We start from the raw sequence: 25,019 nt of genomic DNA, 5'->3' as shown, positions 1-25,019 counted from the left end.
GGCGCGTAGCTGTAGCTGTTCTTCCGCTGAGACACCGAGGATTTTGCCGTCCTCGGTGAAGTCCGTGCCCTCTGGTGGAGTGAAGCCTGGGGGAGGTTGCGGCTGCCCTTCAGGGTCGCAGGTGCGGAGAGCGTCGTCTTCGCAGGTGCGGAGAACGTCGTCTTCAGTAGCCTCTTGGTGGGTGGAGTGGGTGAGGGCGAGGGCCTTGCCCTTTTTTGCGGCCAGCAGTGCTGCCTTCGCAGCCTCGTCAGCCTTCGAGCTAGCTTTCTTGGGTGCCATCGCGGGTGGTTTTTTCGTAGCACGAACGGTGGGCACCAAATGTTGGAACTTGCTCTCCGGTGCAAGTTGATCCAACGGGGGTGTGTAGTAACGTAAATAGGGTTTTCACACGAGATGACAATAGCTCTGTTAATCTAGCCCCTCAAGGGCACTGTGCGGGGGTATTTATAGGTATCTGAGTGCCCAGCGTCCTGTGTTAAGGACGCATGTGCCCTCAGACACCTAGGTTATCTCCGGAATATTCCCATAAAGCGGGGTTACAGACCGTAATTACAGGGAGGCCTTTACAAATTAGGCCCGTAACGCGCGATGGCCACGCAGGGCCTGTTACAATGGGCCGGATCACATGCGGGCCCCCATGCTGGACGAGGTCGCAAGATGAGACGACCTCGTCACAGGTCTTCGTCCGGTGGCGTATGAGACGAAGGGTAAGTCTGCCCGGTGTCTTGTCTCCGTTGGTGCAGCGAGGACGGCGAAGGCCTCGAGCGAAGGGTGGCGTCTTCGCCTTCGCCCCAACAACAGCACTTATGTTTCACGGAGCCGGGTGGCTCGGCATTTCGACGCGTGCCAGCCTATTTTTCAAAAAAAACTTTCTTTTTTCTGTAATCAATCCACCATCCTTATCGAGCCCTTTCGTGTAACCCTAGCTGCGGCCAGCGGTGGGGGAGGAGGATAAGGTGGCGGCGACATCGCCTGCCCCCGCGGAGGACGAGGCGGTGGGTCAGAGTGCGGGTGACGATGTCGCGTCGTCGCAGACCCCGAAGCGCGTTAAGGTCCCCACGCGTCTTCCCGTGCCACCGCCCCACCCCGGCCTCTTCCTCCCCGCGCCGCCATCGCTAGCGCCAGCATCCGCCCCATTCGCTTCCTCCCTGCGTCGCGACGCCCCCTCCTGCTCGCCTCCATGGCGACGCGAAGATGAACAAGGTGTTCACCAAAATCTCCTTCAGCCCAGGGCCAGGCCCCGCTGCCGCTTCTCATCCGGAGCCCCTCTCCCATCCTTGTCTAGATGCCTGCAGCAGCGACAGGCCGCCGCAGGAACTCTCACATAGCAACACAATAGCATAAGCTTCTGCATCCCACGCTACCTAAATACTCTGAATTTTTGCAAGAGGTAAGACGGGTCTTCATTCTCTCATTGCTTTGATAGTCCCAGGAGGATGTAAACGGATTTTCTTTCTGTAGGTTACATTAGGAAATGCTGGATTTGGGGCTACTGTTCCTCCCATCTGATGTATGCTCACAATGCCATAGCCATGAATTTCTGATTTTATATTAGAAATATTATTTAATTGAAACATATATTTGGGCAATTTATACTTGCTCTATGTCTCGGTAGCTGCCTTTTATCCTTATGAAAATAATAGATAAAAGCACAAACTATTTACTTGTGACTCAAAATGTAAAAGAAGTCTTATTTTCATGTCTAATTATCTACTGAAATCAGATTCTAACACAGACCAAAGTCGAAGTATGAAATAAGTGTTTCTTGGTAGATGCAACTGAATTTGAAACAATTGCATAGACTGTTAAGTTTGAGCTGATATGTCATAACGACATTGTCGATTTCATAAACCTATCAAAAACATTATTTGCAGGCAACTGGCATGCATTAGCAGCAAGGACATTGTTCTTTGGACTGAAGAACCATCCTAGCATGCCTTGCCTTGCTCCAAACTATTATCTGATGTTGTCTCAAAGGGTTTATCATTAATCAACGATGCTTTCCCACAATTCTGTTCAACAGAAGCCACATTATGCACAGGTAGGATAATCAACTAACATGTGCATAGGCTGCAGACCTTCAATATTGTCATTTCTTCGCTTTAAGCTATCTATATTTTTACTATCACAGCTTGCACATTGAACCGTATCATCATTTTTGTTTATATCATCGATATTAGACCACTGTGATTATCACATAGTTTCAATATAAATCAGCCAAAATGTCTTTGGTCCAGAAACAAAAGGATAAAACGTTTATTTTTCCATCCCCCTTCTGAATATTAATTTTGTACAACCATAAATACGATAGAAGTCCAGCAAGGGAATCAATGCTAGGAACTCGTCATATTACAGATTGTCATGGGCGTTTTGTTGAACTGCTAATCTTGCCAAAATTTTCCAAAAATTATAGAATTACAAATCCCTGCACTGATAGTTCAGCTCATGGCTGTAACAACAAACTGAGGTTTATTTATATATGCTCCTTATCCCTTTAGTTCGTCTACAAAGTATTTTTTTGCATTTGGTTCGCCTAGGAATTTAGAATTTGAGTTAGATAATTTATTTATATATAAGAAACTTAGAAAGAGACACTTGTCGTTATGCATTGAGCCATTCATTTGTTCGTTTGTCCACATTTGTTTTGAATTTCTAAAAATGCAGTCAAAATATTTAGCCATTCTTTGTCGAAGCAAGGAACAAAATGTGCTGTAGTTTGGTTGGTCTCTCTATCTCTCTCCTTGCATGAGTGCATAGGAGAAAATCAGGCTACATTTTCACCAACTGGATCCCGACCTTCATCAATTGCATTGCATCCATGTCTACATCGGTAGATTATGTTCCACTCGACGGTACCCCTTGTCATACACCACAAAGCCCTACGTGTGGCGCGTAACTTAGACTTGGATCATGTCACCTTATTTTGGATCAGCTTCCTGCTGTGATGGGTCTGATCGTTATAATGTGTTGCACCTCTGTGTATGGTAACTTGCTAAAACAGAGAACAACTGTAACTTTAATGTAAATTATTACATGCCTCTCTATGTGCCTGGTCTGATCGTTGCTTTGTTGTTCTGTCTCTCTCGCATGCTAAATAGTTTATCAAATCTTTAGCACTTTTGTTTTCCCCCCTTTGTAGATAGGGAACACTTATGTTGTTGCTTGCACCGTCTGAATATTATGTTTTTGTCACATGTGTGTTACTCTTAATAAAGCTTTGAATTTTAGGCGTGGACTTTGTTTATGTTATTTGCTTTTCTCTTCTAAGGGTTGTTGTCATGGTTACTAACAAACATGTAACATTGTTATGGCAGTGAGTTATTGAGAAGTAGTAGAGTTACCCCTTTATAGCCTTGGGGCATGAATATCTGCATGATAAAAGGTAAATCAAATGTTAAGTGTCATCCCATTCCTGCTTCTCCTTATCCTTTTACTCGGTGTTTGACATTCTTCTTGACTTGTCCTGGTTATAATGATATATAAAGATTTGTTGCTACCATTCTTCAATCATGTATTGTTATCTTTTGAAAAAGAAAGGACATGTCGTTGTTTTTTGTAAAGCTACCAAAGCGCCATATATTATGCGCAATCTTTTCCAGGTTGAGAGACCATGCCTTCAAGTCCTTCAATTATGTGTAGTAGCACAAGGAGCACTTGTGTAGCTGAAAGGATTTTCCATAAATAGAGCTTGAAGTCGTTCTGACTATATGTAATTGTAGTTAAAACATTTTATCACACAACTAGATGCACTACAAGTTATAACTGCTTGGTTCTCAGGAATTGAGGTGGCTGAAGTCCTTTGTACAAACTTTATCTTAATGTGAAGGAGGGAAATTGAGGTAAAAGTTTTTCGATATAAACTCACACGTGATTTTGCAACGTCTGATATACATTTGCATGGTAGAGCGCCCGATAGGGCGCCTTTTTTCTAGTTTCTGTAATGGTGACGAATCTTGCCAGGGCTCCGTGGCCTTCCTAATAAAGCTCCTCTTATCTGATTTAGTAGGGACATGACTGCGTGGGATGGTTGATAGTGGGTGGTAATGGATTGTGATCCAAATGCTTCTTCATAAAATGGTAGATCTCTAAATAAATTTTAGCTGAAAATTTTTAGAGTGTAAAATTGAGAGTCCATTGTCACTCCTAGTCCTAGGTGTACTTAGTTTTGTTTGAACTCGTGGGTTTGAGAGGTAGAGGTTAGAAATGCAGCGACCACATGCTAGTCTTCAAGACTTCAACTATCAGCTTTAACGGAAATGCAGACACTGAAAAAGGTTTGATGCGCTTCACACTTCATACTGAATCCCATCTTGAGCAGTGCCTCAATTCAACTATCTTTTCCTTCTTCAGGTGTCTCACTTGTGTCTCGCAGCAAAAGACAATTTCAAGCATCCTAGCTTCCTTCTATTCATGCACAACCTAGAGGTTAAGCATCAAAATCTCGAGCTATGCTTCAGTCACCTTTTCGTGCTCTTTTTGCATTCCAATTAATTTGCTTATATTATCCTAAAATGACAATACCAGCCATAATTTTTTCAAGTTTTCACTTACCTTTGTGTTGGGACTTTACTGCTTCTCTCCCAATTGATCTTTCTTGATCACTGTCATTAGTTAGATCTATAGGCATGTTGTTGGTTCTTTCCTTCTCTAGTTGTGCACACCATTTTTGTTCATTTCTTAACATCTTCCACCAATGCACTAGTCCAAAATATTTTCCGTACTTCGAGCATCTCCAACAATATCTCAAATGAGCGACTCAAATTAAAATATGGAGCTCTACGTAGGAAAACCACTCCAACAGTGCCTCATTTCATAAAAATTTGTTAAAAAGTTATAGGGCACCCTCTCAATCGTATAAAATATACTACGCCGTAGCGTGTTGCCCTATAATATAGATTTAAGGCTTTACTGTTGGAGCGATATGTATTTATTAGTGCCCTAAATTCTATAAAATATACTCATTTTTAAATTATAGAACATTTTTATAGGTCACGTTGTCGAAGATGTTCTTATGCTCATACTTAGAGATGGCAATGGGTACCGAAACCCGAAACCCGATGGGTTTTTATTCTATTAGGGTACGGGTTTGTGTCAATTTTCATACCCATGGGTTTGTTAATGGGCATAAATCTATACCCAGCGGGTTTATGGGTACGGGTTTGTTCCTATAGTACCCAAACCTGTGAACCCGTGGGTTTTTTAAACCCGACCAAAACTAGTGCATATTGTCATTTTATTTTATAAACAACCAACAAAATTGTTATTCCTTATTTACTTCATATTTTTTATCAATTGGTGAATGTATCAATAGTCGGTGAGAGTGTTGCTTGCTTGCTATTATAGTTTTTACTAGCGTTATATATGTGGTGGATGGATAACTTAGTGCAAGGTCACTTAATTATACAACTTATTATTTGTATTTCATTCTCTCTACTAATAATTTTTATACCAAATCATGAACTCGTTGTTCATTACATAGATTTTGGGTCATGATCTCATTAATCATTACGATACTTATTGATTATGAGAAGAACAAGTATATTTGAGATGAAACCCGCGGGTAACCCATGGGTACCCGTTAACCCGATGGGTACGGGTTTGGGCAAAATCTCAAATCCGTCATGGGTACGGGTTTTTTAATGGGTATAGATATTTTTCACAGGTATAGGTTTGGGACGGTAAAACCTAGCGGGTTTGTACCCGTTGCCATCTCTACTCATACTATTTTTTAGCTTCCTAAATGAGACGGTTAGAGTATCCACTTGCATAAATTTTATTTACTATACTCCAAAACTCATTGAAATAATTGATTGTGGCCTTTAGGCGACTCTAATAATCTTCAACTATTATTTTTAGAGCATCTCCAATAATATCTTAAAACAATGTCCTATCTTAAAATATAGGCTCAATCTATAAGAAACAACTCCAACGGTGCTTTATTTTATTATTTTTTGTTAAAAAATACAGGACACTTCATGAAGTGACCCAAATATAATACATCCCACACTAGTGTGCCCTATCTTTGTTTTCTATATCATTCTCAATATTTTTGTTCTTCATAATGTAATTTACTTTTAAAAAAACACATGATTTGTTTTTAATGCTCTGAATACTTTGAATGACATAGTATTTTAATTTTTAAGGCACTATTTTAAATCACCTTGTTGGAGATGCTTTTATACGTTTTGGTTAGGCTTTCTTATTAAACTCTTCACTGATTTGGCCCCGAAATGTTTTATACTTCTTCCCATTTCCACATTAAGGGCTTGTTTGGTTTGCTTTGTGGCACAGCTGCCTGAGCCAAGCAGCACCCCCAAGCGTTGGATTTAGATCGACTGGGGTTGAGATTGGGTGCCTGGCAAGCAAATGCCTCACATGATCTCAACCAAACAAACCCTAAACAATAAAATAAAATAAAATGACGAATCACAATGGTAGCTAGGTTGGGAGGTGGCTTATTGACGGCGAATCGTAGGGAGGACATGACAGCTGACATGAGCAAGGCGTAGAGGCGGCGGGCGTGAGATGGAGGACATCCTGATGCAAGGTCCTAGTGACTTTGTTTTCCTCGCGTGACGGACACCCCCAAACGATACGCTTCGACTTCCTTCGTTTCTTAAGGTAGTGTTTGATTGAGAAGCCAAGTAGAATGGAGCTGTTCCATCCCTGATTCTAGGAATGGAGCCGCTCTGTTCTGTGTTTGGTAATCTGGAACGAAGCGGCTCTGTTTTTTGTTTGTTGCAGAGTGAACGGAACGAAACGTGACTGTGAGAGCGGGATGAGAACGAAGCGGCTCCGTTCGGTTGATTTTTTGGAGCGGAATGGTTCCGGATCTGAGGAGAATATTCTCTAATTGGAGTCATTCCGTTCTAGTTACTTTGTAACCAAACAACAACAAAACTAGGACAGAACGACTCCGTTCTACTTGACTCTTCAACCAAACACTACCTTAAAGAAGTTACTTTTTAAAGAATCGAGCTTCGAATGGAAGTGTCGACGAGCATATTTGACGTGGCTCTTGAGTTTAACTCTAAAGGAGAGCTAGCAAAAAAATTGCCAAACACAGCAAACTGATCTTGAGTTTTTTGTTAGAGTTTTGGAGCACCTTCTTCACAACTCCAGATGTCCACTTACAAACTTCGACTCTGAGTTGTAGCGAAATTACCCAAGTTGCCACCGGTTATGAACAAAACGATTCGTTTTTGTTTCTATCCGCTGGCCGATACCCTGTCTCCCTCGTCCGTCTCCCCTGCCGCCCAGCCCACCGCCGCCCCTCCCTCGAGTTCCCCCGAACGCCGCCCCTCAGGTTCCCGGGACGCCGCCCCTCAGTTTTCCTGGACGCCGACCCTCCCTCGAGGTTCTCCGTGTAGATCCGCCACCTCTCCCTTGCACGAACTCGCGCCCCTCCGTCGAGGTCCCCTGGACGCCGCGCCCACCCCTAGCGCCTATCTTGCCAAACACCATCAAAACTCCAGAGGAGTTGCCCCACCAGGGAGTTTTGGAGCAGAGCAGCTCTAGGTGGAGCAGAGCTATGCCAAACACGCTTGTCCCAAACAGGACCTGAGACGAACCCTTTGGCCTCGGCTCTCGTCTTGTGAGTGTGTAATCTCGGATCGGGAAACTCGACTGCGGGGTCGGAGAAGATGGCGGCGGCGGGAGAAGTTGCCGGCGCTTCGTCGGGGACGAGGACGAAGCGGCTTAAGATTGCCGTCATCCACCCGGATCTCGGAATCGGTAAGTGGCCCTCTTCCACCTCCGGTCGCTCGTGCTCATCCTTTGATGCGTCCCCGCCCTCTCCAATCTGAGATGTCGCCTAGGTTTATTTGTTTAGATCCGGTTTTACATTTTGGGTGTCTTTGCTTGCAAGAGGAGAACAAAACCCTATTTGGAGGCGTAGGACGTTAACGAGTTTCATGTAGCTTAGGGATTAAGAGATTACTAGAAAACCATGGGCGCAGCGTTGCGGCCCCATCTGTGAGCTGACCAGCCAGGGAACAATTCGGAGGCAATTATTAGAACCTAGTGCATTATATAGAAGTATGTGTCTTTGCTGAAATACACACACAAGTTGTTATAAAATTACAATACAAAATAAATCTGTCAGCGATCCCACTTGTTGCACAGTAACTGAATATAATACATGATGTAAACTACTTGTTTGTAAATGAATTTGTGAAGCACTATACTTTCTTTTGTTTTTAGTTGCTCTTCCTCGTTTTGGCTTCTCTTATTCCTTTATTGGCCTGTCACTTACTCACTTGAGTAGCAAATCAAAATCAAAAGAATAAATCACTCAGTACTGGGTGTGCTCCGTGCTGCTACTTCTGCCTTGTTTGTAGGGGGTGGTCCTGAATTACTAATCCCATGTGTAATTCCAATGGTGTACTCTGAAATTTCTTGTAGTTAAGCATGGAACCTTTATAACTAACCAGGTCCTAGAAAGTCAGCAAGGCCAACCATGGTGTGTAAAGACAGAGGCAGATTAGCTGAAGTGTTAGAATGAGGAAATTGACACAACTTGAGATGTTATTGATAAGTACTAAGTCCACTGAAAGAAGATTGGGCCTCACTGATCTTAACTGAAGTGAAATGTGGTACACAATAAAACATATGCTGGAAATGCATCCATATAAGAACGTCAATAAATGAACAATGAATGTTTGAATTTGCAATTACACAGTGCTCAAACAAATCGCAGAAATCAATTCGGGAAGAACTGTGAAATGACTTTAACCATTGTTTTGAGAAATAGTGCAGCCAAAGTGCAAAGGCCATAGTTATTAAGGCGGTAAGGCGAATTAAGGCGAGTGCCCCCCTTTTTACCTTTTAAGCGGTAAGGCGTAAGGCGACGCCTTACTCAATTACTCACATATGTAAAGATTAGAGAACACATGGAATTAGTCCCAAATAAAAGTTGGATAGTACCAAATAGCAGTCTACAAGTTCAGCATAAATGAGCATAGTAAGCTAAAATTCAACATAAGTAGTTCTTGATACTCTCATCTCTCAATGAAGTCTCAAACTTTCAAGTCTCAATTCTCAATATCCACCATCAAACTCATCGACGGTGGGATCAACATTGTCTTGTCCGCCTTCTTCCCCACCATTAGCTTCATCATCATCACTCACATCTATGTCATCCTCTGAATCAACCCCAATGTCATCATCACTAGAATCATGTGCTTCTTCTCCATCTTCAACTCGTGTTCTCATTCTTGCACGCCTTGTTTAGGTTTGAGTCTGTCTAGCTTGCCTTGGAAGGTTGTGCCCTTGAAGTGACTCCGATGCTCCAATAGCAACATCAACATGATCCCATGTTAAAGCATTATCATCATTACCGCTGCCCGGATCTACCGCCGAGGAGTCTATCCACTCATTGTCCCAATCGAAGTCTTTGTTGGAAACTATTCATCATACCTCAGGCTAACCCTAATGGGTAGCTATATAGTGATGTACATGGGCCACATGGGCCTAAACACATAACATATACTCTAACACTCCCCCGCAGTCTGAACATCCGTCGCAGCGGAGTTCACAGACTGGACTCAAAAGGAAGACAAAGGAAGACGTACATCACACCATAGGATCCCCCACAGCCGCAACTAGCCACTACTGATGTTGAGGCTGGAGCGAAACTCGGCGAAGGTCGAGGACGGAAGGCCCTTGGTGAAGATATCAACAAACTGGGAGGTGGTCGGGACGTGGAGGACCCGAACAGTACCGGCGGCGACATAATCGCGGACGAAGTGTAGATCGATCTCTACATGCTTGGTCCGCTGGTGCTGCACCGGGTTGGTGGAGAGGTAGACGGCGCCGACGTTGTCGCAGTAGACCAACGTGCTCCTGGAGAGGGGACCGTGGAGCTCGGCGAGGAGCTGCCGGAGCCACGCAGCCTCCGCCACGCCGTTGGCCACAGCACGGTACTCTGCCTCGGCACTCGAGCGGGAGACAATCGGCTGGCGCTTCGACGACCAGGACACCAGGTTGCCACCGAAGAAGACGGCGAAGCCGGAGGTGGAGCGCCGAGTGTCCGGGCACCCGGCCCAGTCAGCGTCGGTGTAGACGACCAGCTCGGAGGAGGTAGACCGGTGGAGAAGCAGCCCGTAGTTGACGGCGCCCCGGAGGTAGCGGAGGAGGCGTTTGAGAGTCGCGAGGTGGGGCTCTCGGGGGTCGTGCATATGGAGACAGACCTGCTGCACGGCGTAGGAGATGTCCGGCCTAGTGAAGGTGAGGTACTGAAGGGCACCGACAAGGCTCCTGTACCCAGTAGGGTCCTCGACTGGGTCACCCGTGTCCTCAGATAGCTTCGCCTGCGTGTCGACTGGGGTAGAGCAGGGCTTGCAGTCAATCATCTTGGCCCGCTCCAGAATGTCAAGAGTGTACTGCCGCTGGTGAAGTAGGAATCCTGAGGGCCGAGGCTCAGCAGTGACCCCCAGGAAATGGTGAAGCACGCCCAGATCCTTGACCGGAAACTCCCGTTGGAGCGCGTCGACGAGGCGGCGAAGAAGTGACTGACTGGAGTCGGTGAGGACAATGTCATCCACGTAGAGGAGCAAGTAGGCAGTCTCGGCTCCATGATGGTGGACAAACAGAGACGTGTCGGACTTGGCCTCCACGAAGCCCAGTGTCACGAGGTACGTAGCCAGTCTGGAGTGCCACGCCCGAGGGGCCTGCTTGAGGCCGTAGAGGGACCTGTTGAGCCGGCAAACCATGTCAGGGCGAGAGGAGTCCATGAATCCCGCCGGCTGACAACAGTAGACGGTCTCGGTGAGGGCGCCGTGCAGGAAGGCGTTCTTGAAGCCGAGCTGGTGAACTGGCCAGGAGCGAGCAAGGGCCAGCGAGAGCACCGTGCGAACGGTGGCCGGCTTCACAACCGGGCTGAAGGTCTCATCGTAGTCGACTCCGGGGCGCTGAGTGAAACCCCGAAGGACCCAGCGAGCCTTGTACCGCTCCAGGGAACCATCGGCCCGCCGCTTGTGCGTCCAGAGCCACTTGCCGGTGACGACGTTGGTGCCGGGCGGACGGGGCACCAGATCCCATGTCTGGTTGGCGACGAGCGCCGCATACTCCTCCTCCATCGCCCGACGCCAGTGGGGGTCCAGCAGGGCTGTGCAGACGGAGGAGGGTACCGGAGAAACCTGCGAGTCTCCGGTCGTGGCCGCCAGGACTCGGGGCCGCAGGGTACCAGCCGCGTGCCGCGTCACCATTGGGTGGACGTGCTGCGGGTCGCGGTGAAGGAGCGGTGGGTGGTACACTGGCATCTCGACACGTGCCGCGGGTGGCTGCGGCGGAGGTGTAGGTGTCCCTGGCGGGGACTGGGCCACCGGCGGTGACGGCGATGGCGGCGGCGGCAGTCGGCGCTGGTAGACCCGCACCGGCTGGGCGAAGCGAGCCGGAGGGGTTGGTACCGACAGCCTCGTAGGCGGTGCAGTCCCACCACCCCCGCTCGGCCCGGGGGCGATCGGAGACGGGGCGCCGCAGAGAGGCGACACCACCGGACCCGGGCAAGGCACTGGGCCGGGAGTAGGCCGACAGGCGGTGAGCGAGGACCTGCAGAGAGAGGAAGAATAGGTGGCTCGACCATTGCGTCAGTCGGAAAGAGAGTGAATAGGTCAAGGTCAGGGTCGAAGGAGGGTGGTGTGGTGGTGGAGTAGGGAAATGCGGACTCATCAAACACCACATGGCGAGAGATGAGGATCCGGCGAGAGGAGAGGTCAAGGCAGCGGTAGCCCTTGTGGTCCGGGGAGTATCCGAGAAACACACAGAGGGTGGAACGAGGTGCTAGCTTGTGAGGTGCAGTGGCAGCGGTGTTCGGGTAGCAAGCACACTCGAAGACACGGAGGTGGTCATAGCGCGGAGGGGAACCGAAGAGTGCCTGGTGAGGAGTTGGGGCCGGGCACGCAGTAGAAGGGAGACGATTGAGGAGGTAAGTAGAGGTGTGAAGGGCCTCGGCCCAAAAACGTGCCGGGAGGTGCGCCTGGAGAAGAAGAGTGCGGATGGTGTCGTTGGTCGTGCGGATCATGCGCTCAGCCTTGCCGTTCTGGGAGGAGGTATACGGGCAAGACATCCGCAATTGCATCCCGTGGGAGAGAAAGAAGTCATGGGAGGCGGAGTTATCGAACTCACGACCGTTGTCACACTGAACGACTTTAATGGTGAGGCCGAACTGAGTGGACACCCAGGCGAAGAAGTGACGGAGGGTGGGGAAGTCTCAGACTTGGCACGCAACGGAAACGTCCACACATAATGAGAAAAATCATCAAGCACGGGAAGATAGTATTTGTAACCCGACATACTAGTAATGGGAGAAGTCCACAAATCGCAGTGTACAAGATCAAACGCATGAGTAGCATGCGAGGAAGAAGAGGAAAATGGAAGACGAACATGGCGGCCTATGGCACGCATGACATAAATGCTCCTCAGGGGATCGAGTACATGGGATAGTGGCACTACGAGTAAGCTGCATCAAGGCATCGCGTCCGGGGTGACCAAGGCGACGATGCCAAGTGGTAGAAGTCGTGGTGGCAACAAAAACAACAGCTGTGTCAGGTGGCGAAGACGAAGAAGATGTGGCGTGCGGAAGCCGAATGGTGTAGAGGGAGCCGGAGCTGTCACATCGGAGGAGGGGGCGCCGAGTTGTCGAGTCCTTCACAGTAAGACCAGAGGAGTCAAACTCAACAGAACAAGAATTATCAGTAGTAAACCGACGAATAGAAAGTAGATTGTGGACCAAAGGAGCGACAAGAACATCGGGCATGCGAAAAGAGCCGGGAGGGCCGACGACACCCACAGATGTGACAGGGAGACATGAGCCATTCGCCACCATGATGGACGAAGGGAGAGAGGAAGGAGGAGGGCACACAGAGGTGAGTATACCAGGGTCCGGAGTGGTGTGGTAGGTAGCACCGGTGTCCGCGGTCCACTCGGGACCCAGCGGTGGAGTCAGAGTGGGAGTCTGGAAGGCAGCCAGGGCGGTCGCGTCCCAACCAACTAGCCCAGACGGTGGAGTAGCCGGCGGCGTGGGCCACGATGAAGCGGCAGGCGACGGAGGCCAGGGCGACGGCGAACCCCGGCGGCGAGGTGAACCCCGACTGTGCACCAGCGAACAGGGCCACCGGGGGACGAGCCTCGGAAACAGGCCCCTGGAACGGCCACATGGAGATGCGCCCTGACCACGGGTGGTGGAAAGTGGGCCAAGGCGCACCCTGTTGGGGTCCCGGTGCCGGTGCGCTGCCACGAGCACCACCGCCGGAACCAGCACCACCCGCACCACCGCGACCACCACGGCGGCGACGACCACCACCGCCCCCACCTCCGCCATCGCGACCCCGCCGCCCATGTTCGGCCCGGGGGGACGATGGCCTGACGGAGTAGGAGGACGGGTCGGGGTGAGAGCCGCCAGAGCTGTCGAGGAGGACGAGGACCCCGGGCCGGAGATCAAGGTAGCCTGAGCACCCAGAGTGATCTCCTCCAGGGCGAGGTCGTCGCGGACCTGGAGGAAGGTAGGGAAGGGGCGCTGGCGCATGATCAACGACCGGAGGTGGGTGTAGCGATCGCTGAGGCCGCGGAGGACGTTGTGGACTAGGTTGCGGTCCTCCATGGGGCAGCCCAGATCGCCAAGGGAGTTCGCCATGGCCTTCATCTTGCGGCAGTACTCACTGACGGTGAGGTCTCCCTGGACGAAGGTGCGGAAGGCTGCGTCAAGACGGAGAGCTCGGGCCTCGGCGTTGCCCAGGAACTGGCCCTCGATGGCAAGCCAAACAGCCTGAGCGTGAGGGAGGTTCCGGAGGAGGCTGTGGAGGTCACCGGAGATCGTCCCCACGATCCAAGTGAGCACGATGCTGTCGAGGCGCACCCACGCGGCAGCCGGCGCCACGCCGATGGGGTCGCAGAGGACGTGGTCATCCAGAGCGTAGCACGAAGGGTGAGGAGGAGTAGGTCCCGCCGGCGTGCGTAGGACGACGACTCTGGCTCCAGGACGACAGGAACCATGAGGTGAATGTTCTGGACACTCCCAGCCTGAAGGTGGAGCTGAGCCACAAGCGGGTCAGCCGGGTCATGCCAAAGCACCGTGGGGATGGTGCAGGGGCCGGTTCTGACGGGCGGTGCGGTCGGGACGCCGTACACACCGCCCACGGTGTCAGAGGAGGTGGCCCCGCCGTCGTGGACCGCAGGTGAAGCGAGGAGCTGTTCTGCAGCGACAATTTGAGCAGCGATAGCGTCGGCGGCCTCGCGCTCGCGCTCCCACACGAGGGCTGCTTTCCGCAGGCGGGCCTGTCGCACCGCGTGCTCCGCACGGGCAGCAGTGAGGGCGGCGACGGTGTGTCCCTGGTGGGCGACCGGTGGAGGCGGCTGATCAACGACCGGAGGTGGATCGACGACCAACGACGGTGGAATTGGCGGAGGAGGGTCCGCCGTACTGGCAACCCCCGCGGGAACCACATCCGCCACAGCAGCAAGGGCCATGGCGCTGCCTGCAGCGGTGAGGAGGGTCCCACTGGCGTCGCGGGCCCCCACCCCCACGCTGGCAACCCCCAAGCCCCTGTAACGGCACCCCCGGTGGTGGCGTGCCTGCCAGGGGAGGTGGCCCGGAGGGGAGGGAAGGTGGAGGGGGAGAGTGGCCGCTGCTCGCCAGCCATGGGAGAAGGCGGGGCTGCGGACACGGTGTCTAGCGCACAGGGCGCGCTGATAGGATCGTGGGTGCAGGGCACGACCGGCGGGGGGAAAAGAGGGCTCGACCGCCGGCACGCCCGTTGTAGGTGTTGCCCCCCGCGGCGCGCGGGCGACGGTGCGCGCGCGCGGACTGGGAGGAGGCGCGGCGCGCGGAGGAGGTGTGCGCAGAGCAGAGGACGGCGGTGCGCCCGCTGGAGGGAAAAGCGGCGCAGCTCGGCGCGCCCGCTGGAGGCGCGGCGCGACCCGCCGCAGCACGTGGACGACGGCGCGGCGCAGGCGCGCGCGGACGCGGAGGAAGCGCGCGCGGCGCGGGGACTGGGAGGAGGCGCGCGCGCAGGGAAGAGGAGGTGCGGCGCGCGGCAGGGTCGCCAGCAGGGGGCGGCGGCGCCTGCAGGGAGCTGGCGGCTGGAGGGAGGAAACCCTAGCCCTCTGATACCATGTTGGAAACTATTCATCATACCTCAGGCTAACCCTAATGGGTAGCTATATAGTGATGTACATGGGCCACATGGACCTAGACACATAGCATATACTCTAACAGTCTTCAATAACTAATGAGACATAACTTGAGCCTGCTTTCTCCCTTCTCTTTTGGAACCTACTTTTCATCTTCCGGTTGTATGAAACATAGACCAAGTCATTCAACCTCTTGTGCAACAGCCGGTTTCTCTTCTTTGTACGCATCTATAAATGTTAAAAATATAAATGCCAAGCTAAATAAGTACCAAGAAATGGATTTGAGCATAACCAAAGTAGCTATTTTGACCTCTATGGTGGTTTGGTGTGACCCTGAGGAAGGAGCGCCTATCATCCACAACTTGTTCAGGAGTTCTCCTAAGCATGGTTGCAACCTTTCCTTTTTCTTTTTCCATGTTGGATGGTTGTGGAGCTGCTGTTCTAAATTGAAATGCAGCTCTCTTCCTTTTAGCGGCTGTCCCCGAGCTAGGTTGATGAACAGAAGTGGTATCCTGCTGCCCCTCCTGCCCCTGCTGCTCATGACCATCATCGTCATCAAGGAAAATGAGTCTGTATCTCTTATTCTTGTCCAAATATGGTTTCATTACTTTTCTAATCTCTGTTGTGGTCTTTGAACACATTAATGTATCCGCATAACCACCCACAAGGTGTTTTTCAACCTTTTGATTCCTCCAGTTGTCACGGTCTTGCAAAGGTTGCATACGACCTTATCCCGGTTCCCAATTTCTGTCCAATACCAATACTTCCATCCAGGACTGTTGGACTTTGCTCTACGCTTCGGATCAGCCATAGCATCATATGCACCAGCACTACCAGTACCAGCAGCATCAGTTGGACCACCACCAACAGAGCCGGCACTCTCCATTTTTTCAGATCAGCAAGCTACAGAGGACATGGCAGAGAACAGAGGTTGGACCAGTACTAGCAGTGGAGGAAGAGAACAGAGATAGAGGACAGGGCAGAGGCTATACCAGGGACGGGCTGAGGGATTGAAGACAGAGGACAGGGCACAACGAACGCCTGAGCAGAGCAGAGCCTCCTGGAGCCCGACAGCCGCCGAGACCTGAGCTGTGGGAGAGAAGCGCCTGGAGGCTGGACCCCGACGCCGCACACTGCTGAGGGAGCACGCACGCGCTTGCTGGAGGCTGTTGCCGGGCCTGTGGAGGCCGCCGCGGTGCCCTGCGCGCAGCCGAGAACTGGACACGACCGCCGCCACAGCCCGCAGGTAAGCCCTGTCCCAGCCGAGACCGATAGGTATGCCTTCATTTAACCCCCCTCAAAACCCTACGAAACCGTAAAGCGTCACCCCACTCACGCCCCGGCGACGCCTTACACCGTGGCGGACGCCTTAGTTCCCGGCGCAAGGCGAGCTGGACGCTTTGCTGCGCGCACGCCTTAGCGCTAAGGCGACGCCTTGATAAGCATGGCAAAGGCTCAATTATTTTATAACTATTGTAGAAACAAGCATGAAGTTATATTAAGATCCACGAATGGCACTCTTAGCCTTAGGTACTTGGTTTTCTTGCCAAGTTCCTTTAATTTTGTGCCTGTTGAGAATAGATGTACCTGATAGGCTGATAGTGCTACGATATCCAGCCGCGATGATGCAACTGGACATTTAACAACGAGTTGAATGTGAGAGAACATAGAGAGAAATGGTTATTATGATCAGAGGATTGCACCATTAAACTTCAGAGATAATACAGGCACAATAAATAGCAATAGATCAACTTAAAGGAAATATGTGAACCATTACCATTCCATTGAAATTTCAGAGATAATATCTGAGGCCATATTTTTTGTCATAGGTTAGAAAAATGGCTGTTCTATCTGGAATTTTGTTGTTGGCACATGTTTGGACTGGACATTATCTTAGAATAAATTGTATAGAGTGCATCTCAAATTATTCCACCTATACAGAAACATGAAAAGTCTAAACTCAGAGATATAATCCAAGGAAAGTTTGAAGATATTTAGTTAAATACACTTAAATAATTGTCAAAATCTGAATAATAGCGTTCAACATGTCAATCATATGTGGTAATATCACAGAAAACAGGTCTCACCTGGCCTCATTGCAGATGTCTTGTTAGGATGATGATGTTAGTGTTTATAGAAATATATATATGTTTGTGTCACCTGACCTCATTGTAAAGAAAGAATATGTCATCTTGCTAGAAAAATTATATGAACTACATATATGAGCTGTTTTCTTTTTTGTTGTACACAAACCTAAATCCCTCAAACATATATAGCTCCACAGCAATGAAGAGCAGTGTAACATAATGAACTACCCTCTTGATGGAGTGATGGTGGATTAGCCCGATGGAGTGACGACTAATATCAACTTAATTACCTGCAATTTTTATAAACCAACTTTCGAGCAAGTTTGTACATCATTGTAAGTAAAACCAATATATGTTAAGCTTATAATTTACAATTATCTAAATCATAAACAGTACCAAAGACGATCTGCACACATTGGTAGACATTATTCCACTGTTGAAGCGCGAACAGTTTGTTTCAGACATCCACTGATTAATCATTCACGACACACACACATGCATCACAGTGAGCACTGTAAGAGGACTGGCTAGAAAGCCTAGAAGCAGTACTGCAAATTGCAATAAACATCTCAAACACAGCTGAGACAAGTATTGATTCATGACATATACATGGAGGCAAGGATGTGATATTACCATATGGGTATTCCATCGAACATCTGAATGTGATCTATTGATGTCAACCTTCAGTCCAGTGTGGGAGGTGGTGGCTGATGATGCCGAGGCAGTGGACGCAGGTTTAGGTGGACAGGATGCTGTTGCTGCCCTACCCTTGACTTGGCGGTGGGGCTGCTGCTGGCCTGCTGCGCAGGGGGTTCAGATGGGTGGACCCCATTGCCTCTGGCAGCGCAGAGGCTCATGAGGCTTTTGTTAAGGATGTGGAGGATGGTGAGAACGAGGGGTGGGGCTGCAGCGGTGGTGTTGGGGCTGGCATGGCGGCGGTGGTGGCAATGCAGTGCGTGGGGCGGCGTGGGGCAGGGCGGAGGTGACCTCAGTGCGGTGTTGGGTTGTGGGAGGGAGCGAGTCGGGGTGGGATAGAGAAGGGGGCGTGCTGTTGCTGCAAGGCGTGGCAGCCTGGCAGGTCAGGGCATAGGGTGCATGGAGGGAGGTCACTGCTGCTGATTGGGGAGGGCAGAATGCATTGGATCAAGCACCGATTGAGGTTGGCGTGGTGCCGCGGGCGGTGTGGTGATGCCTGCGCTTGTGGTCTGTGATGGTGGCTCAACATCAGCCCATGCCAAACGGAGGATGGTGGAGGACAGGGCCAATCTATGGGCGGAGCATGGTGGCACCAGCAGGTGCAGAAAGGAGTGGCGGTGGCGGCGCGAATGCAGGTGAGGTGGGCGATACCGATCGAGAATTTGAGACGGAGTGAGAGTTGGTGACAGAATCGTTACCAGACATGCTGGATGGGGATCTGGCCGATCCACGATCAGACGATCCATATCACATTTTGTCTAGATCCTACATCGCCAGATCCGTTAGCTCTCTTTTGGTAGCAGTATTCCTATAGTAGATGGCAGCACAGGTGGACAGGTGGTCTCCTATTGTCCAGGGAGTGTTTGAGTTTCCATAAATACTTGAGTGATGCTTCTTGTGAAGTAGCGACTATGTTCAATTAGCTTGCTGAAGGAAGCGATTGTGCTAGTTTGAAGTGTATTGTGTCGTGCTTGCCATGGATAGCTCGCAGTTGACAACTTATACAATCATTTCTATCTTTTGCAGCACATTCTGCCGCATTATGGTCAAGGTATGACCATACACACAGCATGAAAAGTCGTAGCTCCTCAACTATTGTTGATCTTTTGTATAGGTGGTGCTGAGAGATTGATTGTCGATGCGGCTTGTCAGCTTGCTGCCCACGATCATGATGTTCATGTCTTCACATCACATCATGATAAAAAACGTTGCTTTGAGGAGACTCTTTCTGGTAAACCAAGAACTTTGACTATGCATATTCTGTTTACAACTAGTACTAATTACAGATAGTGCTTATGTGAGCACAATCCTGACGTAGTTTTTTCTCTGGCCGTTTGCAGGTTTGTTTCCGGTTACTGTACATGGGGATTTCCTGCCTCGCCATGTGTTCTACCGCTTTCATGCTGTTTGTGCTTATCTTCGCTGCATTTTTGTTGCGCTCTGTGTGCTACTCAGATGGCCCTTCTTTGATGTCATATTGGTAGACCAGGTTTCTGTTGTGATTCCACTACTTAAACTAATGGCATCATCGAAGGTATCAGTGTTTGTTTGCATGAAGTGCTTATTGTTCTCCAATTGCAGCTCCTTGATAACAATTTATATTTTGTATCTCCAGATAATATTTTACTGTCATTTCCCTGATCTGTTACTTGCACAACATACTACTATGCTTCGGAGGTTATATCGCAAGCCAATTGACATGATTGAGGAAAGCACTACTGGTACAGTATTCTGAGTACCTGCTATTTTTTCTTCCCTTTTCTTTGTTTAGCTATATGTCTTGGCATCCAGCAGCATTATAATTGTAGCGGTTACCTTTTACGAATATCAGGTATGGCTGATTTGATTCTTGTCAATAGCAAGTTCACTGCAGCAACTTTTGCAAGGACCTTTTCTGGTTTACATGCTAGAGGAATCGAGCCTGGTGTTCTTTATCCAGCTGTCTCTGTTGAGCAGTTTCACGAACCCCATGCTTATAAGTAACTTCATGCTTGCATATCTCCTTACATTTAGGTCTAACTTATTCAGTTTATAGACTAAACAGATCTTTTTACCATTATCATATTAATATTTAGCTAAAGTAGACAACAATCTTTTGTACAGGTTGAATTTCCTATCAATCAACCGGTTTGAGAGGAAAAAGAATCTTGATCTTGCCATTTCAGCATTTGCTTTGCTCCGTTCTGCTGCTTGGACTCTACCTGGTGATGCTCTACAAGAAGCAACATTAACAGTGGCAGGTGTTTATATTTTATTTTTCCTTCTAGTTGCATGTTCAATGTTACAACACCACCGGTTTTAAACCATATGAAATATTGACTGCTGATTTCCTACCATGCCTATTATTTAGGTGGCTATGATAAGCGTCTCAAGGAAAATGTTGAATACCTTGAGGAACTCAAAAGACTCGCATTGACGGAAGGGGTTTCTGGACAGGTTAATTTTGTTACATCTTGCTCAACATCTGAAAGAAACGAGCTTCTCTCCAACTGCCTCTGCGTTTTATACACTCCAAAGGTAAGTGCCTAGGGCTTACATCCAGCTAAGCAGTTTGTTTACCTTTAATTTAACAAGCCTGCGTCTCTTATCCAGGATGAACATTTCGGTATTGTACCTCTTGAAGCCATGGCCGCCCATAAGCCGGTAATTGCCTGCAATAGTGGTGGCCCAGTGGAAACAGTTGTGAATGAAGTAACAGGGTTTCTGTGTGATCCCTCTCCCGCAGAATTCTCCAAAGCCATGCTGAAACTTGTGAATGATCATGATCTTGCTGTCAGATTGGGTGAACAAGCACGTGACCATGTGGTGCAAAAATTCTCGACCAAGACATTTGGTGATCTCCTCAACAGCTACGTCTTGAACATCTACCATGAGAGGATGGAATGATCTATAATATTGGGTCAGCCATGCCATATGAAAACAATTTGTTCAATACAAGGTTTTTTTTGCACCTTTACGTCTAATCTGATTTTGATGGACACACATAATGACAATGACATTCCATTGAATCCCTTTGGCATACTGTAGTCACTCTATGATCTGTATATTGTTTTCAATTATAACATCAAATTTGGCTTGGTCCATCCTAGAATCTGAATGGAGCTGGAGTAGAGATGGCAATGGGGACCCGATTTCCTGCGGGGAATTCTTCTGTTAGAGCAACTTCAAAAGAACGTGTAAACTAACCCCAAAACAGATATTAGTCAAGAATAGTGATTTTTTTACTCCAACAACTTCCTCAATTTTCCCCAAAAAATTCGTGTCCCGTATTCACAGCCTCTTGTCCCTCATATTTTGGTGGGTTTCATCCTCTCTAATTCATTACTTAACGTATCGGATCATCCACAGCCTCCCGACGAATATACAGATTGCACCACATGTCACATTTAGAGAAACTGTTGGAGTATCTATCATGATTCACTCTTAAAATTTTTTAGCCTACTCTTAATAATCCGTTTTTGGGGTAAAATTTTTAACATCCTTTTGGAGTTGCTCTTAGGGGACGGGGAAGCATTCTCTATCCCCGTTCCCTGCGTGGACCCGTTAAACTTACATGTGACGACGTTTTTATGTAATAGTTTATAATAAAAATAATTAATTACCTTGTCAAGAGATCACCGTTGTGCATTTTAATGTACATATAATGATTTACATCTAACAATGTGTATAAGTTACACTATTTTATATTAATAACAAATGAAGTACGATCTAATTATAATTTAAGCGGGGACGGAGATCCTGACTGGATTTATTCCAACGGGGATGGAGAAGAAATTTTCCCGCAAATGTTTGTGGGGATCTTCGCGGGAATTTTTTTTTGGTTGCAGGGACGGGGATGTGAGCTAAAACCTGACGGGGAATCCCTTGTTGACATCTTTAAGCTGGAGCTTGTTATACTCGTCTTATTTCTTCTCCCTCCTAAGCCCATGTTCGGTTTGAAATAGATTGGTGGGGACCCAAGTGTTCGGTTTGAATAGAAAGGATTTAATTATCTCCAATCTTCCCTCAATCCACATAAGGGCTTGTTCGTTTTGGTGATAATCCACACGTATTAGATGATATTGAGCCGGCTTAAATCCATAACAAGTCAAAATCCATCCCAATCCCACCCAATACACTCTAATACACATGTAATATCAATAATCGAACAAGGCCTAAGTTTTTGTTTGGGTACTCTAGTATTGATCATAATCCACGTGTCTTGAGGTGTAAATTAGTTTAAGTTACACCCCAATCCACCCCAATACATGTGGATTAAACTCAATTCTAAAGTACCTAAACTAGGCCTAACCGAATAAGTCTAGGGCATAGTTTGAGGTGGATTGAGGGAGATTGGAGGCGATTAAATCTCCTCATATTCAAATTTCAAATTTATATAGGACGGGATTTAATCTTCTTCAATCCTTCCCTAACCAAACAAGCCCAATTGGCAACAGAATTTGTTGGAACATTTGTGATTTGACTGGTCAAGCCTAAACTGTCATGATCAGTTCCCTCCTGCAGGTTGCAATATGCCAAGGCGATGTTTGAAAGGAATCATGTAGGTCCAGGTAGCTGTGCCACTTTGTGAAAACCAGTTGATAATTTGATAAACTGTCATGAGTCATCAGATCAGAATTCTTCTACTGTCTGACACTCTGACTCACGCCTTCTTGAAAATTTTGCCCACGTATATTCTTTTAGTTGGACGCAAATTCAAGCAACGGTCGAATGCTATGTGCCGAGTCCCGATGTATGCTCTGAAACATTCCGGAAACGTGACAAGTCTGGATAGGTACGTTGTCAATGCCGTTTTGTCAGCAGTGGCATTGTTGCTTCTTTTCACAGGAAACCGAGGGGAAGAACTGTTTGTGGGTAGCTGAAACTCGCGCTTGACGTTTCCAAATTCCAGAATCTTGTAACCCAATTAGTCGGTGGCAGTTTTGTGATCTTAGTCAACGGATTTCGAGGATCTTGAGCTGCGCTGATTGCTGCACTTGTTCAAAGAAAAGAAAATGGTTAAAGTCGTCGGGCGACGTATATATTAAGCTTGGTTTAGCTAGTTCGAACCATAAGAAAAAACATCAATCTGTCTGGCCAATTAAGGCAGAGCAAATGTCTGTCTGGCCAGCTACTCCTACTTCGTTGATACCTTACCCTCTATAAGACAGCAGGAGCGAAAATAAGGTTATGTCAGCAAATGTTTTAGTTGAGAGCTGACACCGAACGGTTTCATGACAATGAAGGATGCCAAAAAATGATACGTATCAGACACCTACCTAAACCACGAGAAACATAAGACAAATCTCAAGTGTTGACTTGTACTATTCCTGCTCCTCATGCACACACACAATATGGATATGCTCGAGCACCATCAGCCGCGTTTACCATGTAACAGTGGCATTGTGATTTGCATTAAGAAATTGGTACTAGTTACTTGTAAGGGCACCATTTAGTTTTGTTGAAACAGACAAGAAAGCGGCTGGGATTTGGAATAGGAGAACGCAACCTGATGATACAGTCAAAGGAAACGCTCAACCGCCCACAGCCAAGAAATAAAATAATAGTAACAACAGAAACGACGAACAGATGGGGTCCGGATTAACTATTCCGATCCACCGTCGTGCTCGTGCATGCATTTGACGGCCCAAGACACAGCCTCTCATATTTCACCTTCTGTTCAACGTTTGCATTGCATCACGCTCTGTCCTCACAGTTTCCCTTTGGCGTTGCAGACTGCAGTCTGAATCTGTCTTGCAAATTGCAAACGCAAGGTCAGAGCTGAGGCCTGAGGGCATGACCGCAGAATCCAGTTGCGAGCAGACACCTCGCGGCGAGCAACCGTCGCCCACCAGATTGCTTGCCGAAGTCGACGCCCACCAGATCGCTTGTTTGCTCAAGTCGACGCCCATCGAATTCATGTAACTCACTCAAGTCATAGTTCACGCACCCTTCAAAATCCTTTTTTTTTCTTTGCGTTTAGGTGGGAGACGAAGTCTCGAGCTTGCAGGTCATGGGCTCATGGCCGGTCGATGTCGGCTCGCCTTTATTTTAGGTGCCAGCCTTGCAGTCGATATGAAAGCATCGCTTACTTTTGTGGCCATCTGACTACTGAAATCTGACCACAGCTCATGTTGCACTGTTCATGGTACACGGAAATCAAATTGCAACGATACTTGCAAGCTGCGCTTTTCAACTCGTTCTTGCAGCGTCCTCTCGTAGACCCTAGTTAAAGGAAAACTCGTGACTTTTGTTTCAGCTATGAAAATCATGTACTTTTTTTCCTATTCGGAAAAAATTTTAGTGCAGCACTGCTGCAAATTAGAGTGTTTGCAGTCCCTCACAAAAGGAGGATAGACCTCAACTACAGGTCACCAGATAATGTTTTAGTTATATTATTACTGCTGCGGGTGGGGTCTATCCTCCTTTTTATGAGGGGCTGCAAACACTCTGGTTTGCAGCAGTGCTGCACCAATTTTTTTTCCTATTCTGAAGGGTGAAGAATGAGCTTTTGTTTGCAATATTACCCTAGCATTCTCATAATGTACTGTTTTCACTCAAACGTTGTGCTACGCTATCCTAAAAAAGAAACATAATACTCAATCCATCCGAAATTATTGGTCTGTTTGCATTGACTTTATTATGTTTGTAGTTTTTGTTATGTATATTTACATATATACTTTGTCTAGGTATATAGTAAAACTTATGCAACTAGAAAATCAAAATGGTCATCAACTTATAGAGTTGTGTTAAGACAAACTCCTTTAAAATTAAAACTCAACCGAATTTATATATAAATTGACCCAATAATCACACTACAAAAATATATTTACTAATAGTTCTAATACGGTGTTATAAATCTTGGTGTTCTTTTCTTAGTCAAACGTAAAAATAATTGACTTAATAACTCTAGAAATTGATTTATCTGGCAACGAAGGGCGTAATGGTTATTCCTTCCGTTGTAAGCGTCGTTTAGCTTTTTAGATAAATAATTTTAACTATATGTTTAGATATAGTATGTATTAGGTGCATAGTAAAAGAACATGTAAATAATTTAAAACGGATGGAGTACTAATTTTATACCCTATGCGGCCTGAGTTATTTGACGGGCTAGTATGACATCTGCAT

The 25,019-nt window shown here is 47.8% G+C and overlaps 1 protein-coding gene across 1 annotated transcript; it reads left to right on the top strand.

The window, feature by feature from the left end:
* The first annotated feature begins 7,261 nt into the window (after positions 1 to 7,261).
* LOC100279297 (uncharacterized) lies at positions 7,262 to 20,974 on the top strand. Its single transcript, NM_001360960.1, has 8 exons — positions 7,262 to 7,734; positions 19,027 to 19,143; positions 19,253 to 19,446; positions 19,528 to 19,633; positions 19,744 to 19,891; positions 20,016 to 20,152; positions 20,263 to 20,429; positions 20,505 to 20,974. The coding sequence occupies exons 1-8, from the start codon at positions 7,644 to 7,646 to the stop codon at positions 20,796 to 20,798; spliced, it is 1,254 nt and encodes a 417-aa protein (NP_001347889.1). The 5' UTR covers positions 7,262 to 7,643; the 3' UTR covers positions 20,799 to 20,974.
* The last annotated feature ends 4,045 nt before the right edge of the window (positions 20,975 to 25,019 follow it).

Source organism: Zea mays, chromosome 2 (assembly GCF_902167145.1).
Source record: "Zea mays cultivar B73 chromosome 2, Zm-B73-REFERENCE-NAM-5.0, whole genome shotgun sequence".
In the NCBI taxonomy this organism is placed as follows: domain Eukaryota; kingdom Viridiplantae; phylum Streptophyta; class Magnoliopsida; order Poales; family Poaceae; genus Zea; species Zea mays.
This window is presented reverse-complemented; position numbering and strand designations above follow the sequence as displayed.